This window comes from Austrofundulus limnaeus, unplaced genomic scaffold (assembly GCF_001266775.1).
Source record: "Austrofundulus limnaeus strain Quisiro unplaced genomic scaffold, Austrofundulus_limnaeus-1.0 Scaffold385, whole genome shotgun sequence".
In the NCBI taxonomy this organism is placed as follows: Eukaryota; Metazoa; Chordata; class Actinopteri; order Cyprinodontiformes; family Rivulidae; genus Austrofundulus; species Austrofundulus limnaeus.
Genome location: NW_013952787.1, coordinates 291,519 through 295,917, shown reverse-complemented (window position 1 = coordinate 295,917; position 4,399 = coordinate 291,519). Strand labels below are relative to the sequence as shown.

General features: G+C 37.3%; 1 protein-coding gene across 2 annotated transcripts in view; it reads left to right on the top strand.

The window, feature by feature from the left end:
- The window catches only part of LOC106528494 (phosphatidylinositol transfer protein alpha isoform), a 25,925-nt gene that overhangs the window by 13,851 nt on the left and 7,675 nt on the right, over positions 1-4,399 (top strand). For both annotated transcript variants that reach the window (XM_014023677.1, XM_014023678.1), the window contains 4 exons: positions 1,874-2,019; positions 2,361-2,452; positions 3,604-3,611; positions 3,752-3,826. In XM_014023677.1, the coding sequence (XP_013879131.1) occupies positions 1,874-2,019; positions 2,361-2,452; positions 3,604-3,611; positions 3,752-3,826 (321 nt within the window). The remainder of the gene's footprint in view (positions 1-1,873; positions 2,020-2,360; positions 2,453-3,603; positions 3,612-3,751; positions 3,827-4,399) is intronic.

The window sequence follows — 4,399 nt, the reverse complement described above, 5'->3', positions numbered from 1 at the left end:
TCCATTAACTGTACACACTTCTTCCTTTCAGGGTCACTGGTGCCCATATCCAGCAGTCACAGCGTGAGGAGCTGGGTACACCCTGGACAGGTCACAAGTCCGTCACAGGGACAACTATTCACTCTCTCACTCACCCTATAGGGACAATTTAGAGTTATCAGTTAACCTAACAGTCATGTTTTTGGTCTGTGGGAGGAAGCCGGAGTACCCGGAGAGAACCCACGCATGCACGGAGAGAACATGCAAACTCTACCCAGAAAGATCCCCGGACCGGGATTTGAACCGGTGACCTTCTTGCTGAGAGGCATCAGCTCTACCAACTGAGCCACCGTGCCACCTTATTATTATTATTTATTTATTTATTTATTTTTTTTTTTACCATTTTAGGGTTAAAATGTTTTACTGTTTGTGATTCTTAACCAGAGATGTTGTTTCTGTGTTTATCATGTACAATAAACAAAATTGGACACCAAAAATGCAAATTTGAAGTTTCAATGAGCCACTTTAGAGAAAATTTTGCAAATTGCTTCAAGGCCTAATTATGACCCCCGCACGCGAAGCGTAAGCGAGTCATATTGTTTTCGTATGCTTTATTTATTCTTTTTTTTCAGTGATTTTTGGTCAACCGTACCACAAAAACGGCTGCACCGATCAACATGATACTTGGCAGGGCTGTAGAAGAGTCTGACCTACACTGAGCCAGCCAACGGCTTTATGATAGACCCCATATTTGAGGAGGGGGCTCCTTTCAAAGTGGGGGTGTCTGGACATGCAAAATCGCTTATAACTCAAACTGTTCAACATACAGTAGGAGCTTCAGATTTCTTTTGTTGTTTAGCTCTGATGAAGCTCTGTCCATCAGGCCCACCAATCAGTGCCCCCTCACCCCATAGACCCCCAATTTATCTGAAAAAGGTGTATCTGGACATACAAAAATGGTTATAGCTCAAAAACTATTAAACATAGGAGCTTCAGATTTCTTTGGTTGTTTAGCTCTGAGGGGCTATCCTTCAGGTCCAACCCCCACCCAAACCACTACAATTTTGGGATGCACCTAGTAGCATGACACTTATTAGGAATAAAAAGTTCTGAGTTCTGGTGCATTTGTGCGTGCGGGGGTCATTATGTTACCGCTATGCTGTATCTAGTTTTTTCCAAATGCGTACTCGGTCTGATTTGCTAACACTTTGGTACCATGGGGTTTTGTGAGCGGTTGTTTTAGTTTTGTAACTTCCTAAAATAATCAAATGTCACTGTATTACACACAACTGGTTGTGAGTTTTTTTGTGGTTACTTGAGATGCTAGCTAATTTTAGCTTTAGAATCACTCGTCTTTTTTTAACTTCTAAAAGACTTCGATTTTATCTGTTAAATTAGACATGTTTTATCCCATTTACAAGCTAACTTTGTGCTTAAACCGCTGGGTTTGTCACAGCCTTGTTGAGAGGAACTAATTTGTGGATTGGTTATTTTTTGTGACGCCCCGTCTTTTAGCGGTTGCACTGCTTAAGGTGGATGCTTAGCTCCCAGAATTCCTAAATCCACTGGGTTTTTATTTGAATCGTAGGTTTAACCATTAGTTATTTAGTAGAAATGTGAGATTTTTTTAAATGTGTTTTGATCCTGTGTAAAATGCACTGTAATGGTAAATGAACTGTACTTATATAGCATCTTTCTATCCAACAGGATACTCAAAGCGTTACACAACAATCTGTGCCCTCATTCACTCAGCACTCTGTTATCTCTCTACAAAGCTAATTGGTATAAATCATTCTATTGAATGGTGGTCTTGAACATGGTGTGGATGTAAAGTGCATATGCCGAATATGTACATGTAAATACAATATTCATATTGTCTTTTTTTGTTTTTCAGTACCAAGTGGGGCAGCTTTATGCAGTAGCAGAGGCCAGTAAGAGCGAGACGGGAGGAGGAGAGGGAGTGGAGGTGCTTGTGAATGAGCCGTATGAAAAGGATGGAGAGAAGGGACAATATACTCATAAAGTCTATCACCTTCAAAGGTACAACACTTATTTTATTTTATTTTTGGTCAGAGAGTATATTTTTAACTGGCACATGAAAACATGCACATTATTAAATTTTTTTTTGCCTCAGTCTACTGGCTGGCTGTGAATTTTTAAATGACTGAATATGCTTTTAAAGTCCTTCATGGTGTTCACCCACCCAGTCTCATTTAGCTAATCTACCTTTGCTGTTTTGAAGTTTATTTAGTTTAGTACTTGTACAGTTTTTCTCCATTTAGTTAAATTGCATAGGATTGCAGTAGAAGAGCTTTAGCATCCAAAAGGCCCATTCTAACCATGAGGAAACAAAACCAGAGGATCTGTTTATTTTTCTGCAGCAAAGTGCCACAGTTTGTTCGCATGATTGCTCCAAAGGGTTCTCTGGAGGTCCACGAGAAGGCCTGGAATGCATATCCTTACTGTCGAACAAGTGAGTCTTGCTGCATCCAGCTACATGTGAACAACTGAACCTTGTTGACCTCTTGAGCCCCCTGCAAAACAGCCTTTCCTGTTTTCTATTTCTTTTAATGTCTGTTAACTTAAGATCTACAAGTTGAACATGTTTGGTATCAATAGAAAGCTAAGTATCTTGGCTAAAAGTTCATGGAAACTATTTTTACATTTATCAAACACAGTTCAAACGACAAGCAGTTGAATCAGAAAGAAACAAACTGCACAAAATGGTATTGTTGCAAATCTGTAAATACATTGCAACAAGTCTGTAAAGGAAAGATTTTTGTTGACATTTGTTTTTAAAGCAAGTCAAAGCAGATACCAAAATATGTAGTAAAGTGTGTTGAAAGTTTTTATTTTTACTTTATTTAGAGTGATTATGATCCAGCTGAATTCAACTATAATTTCTCATTATTTTATATAATATATATGGTGACTAATAAATGTTTGGATATTTTTGAAAAGAACAAACATTCAATAACAAGTCTTTTCAGGCAGGTAAGACAAATAATAACTTTTGGACATAAAAACTTCAGATTCTTAACATTTATTAACAGTACCATCATGGTCTGTCCTGTGCAGAATGACAAAATTCAAAATTATTTCTTTACTAAAACCTCTGTAACTTTGCTTCAGTTAATTTTATCAGCATGGATCTTTGCACAGTTAATGTCCACAAGGGATTTATGGTTTCCATGACTTTTTAGCCTGATTCATTTTGGGTTTAAATAGGTTATATACTGTCTAATGAAACAATATTCAGATGGGAGGGAAAACAATGTAAAAATATGTTCCATCCTCAATATCTCTAGAACAACAGCAGCTGTTTTAATACTTACACTTCTAATAAAAGCTCCCAAGTGTTTACTTAAATAATATTGGTATCAAAATAAAGCTGAGTTTGTAAATGCTGAGATATACTCAGTTACATTTCAGCATGGGATTTTGAGTAAAAACATAAGAATGATTAATAGTCCTTCCAGTCAAAAGCTCTTGCTCTTGTAGATCAGAGACACCTGCTCAGTTAATTTCACAAATGCAACACTCTGTGTTAAATTATTTTAAAAACTTTTTCTCCTCTCTTACTCCTCCATTCCATATTCGCTTGGTCAACTTCTACTGATGCAGTCCTCACTGTAAGTATTACTGAAAGTTATACACGCCTGACTTCACAGATAAATATTTCATATTAACTCAGATACTGTTAATGCAGGCACTTTATGTGAGCAAACAACAGTAATGTGACTGACTATCTTGTTCTCTCCTATGATTACAGAACACTTATATGAAAGATAAGTTCATGATTAAGATTGAGACGTGGCACAAGCCTGATATGGGGAACGAGGAAAATGTAAGTCATGGTATTTACCAAATACAACCATATTATATCTGTATGCATTTGCATCTACTGTATTGTAATTGTAAAATTAAAAGGCTGGGCTTGATGGGAAAATAACAGCAACATCTGAAAATAAAAGTGAGAAAATGTCCTCTGATCTGTCCATCAATATTCCCTCTGTAATAAATCGGTTTGTTTAATCCTGCGGGTGATTGGACACTCATGAGTTCATCACATTATTAAGCTGCTGCGCCTTATTTTATTTATTTTATTTTATTTTATTTTATTTTATTTTATTTTATTTTATCTTATTTTCCTCATGTGGGCCAGCCTGGCTCTGTTGCTCTGTGACACACCTCAGAGGTGGGTGCTGTTCGACCCCTCAGCCAGAATACATCCCAGTCCAGGACTGAGGCATGTTGGGAATGAAGGTGGAGGAGGATGGCTAGCTGTGGTGACCCCACTGATAACACAAAAGTTGAAAGAAATAGAATATGATAATGCCTGGAGTAGGGCTGCCACAAACGATTATTTTAATAATCGATTAATCACCAATTATTTATTCGATTAGTCGACTAATCGGAT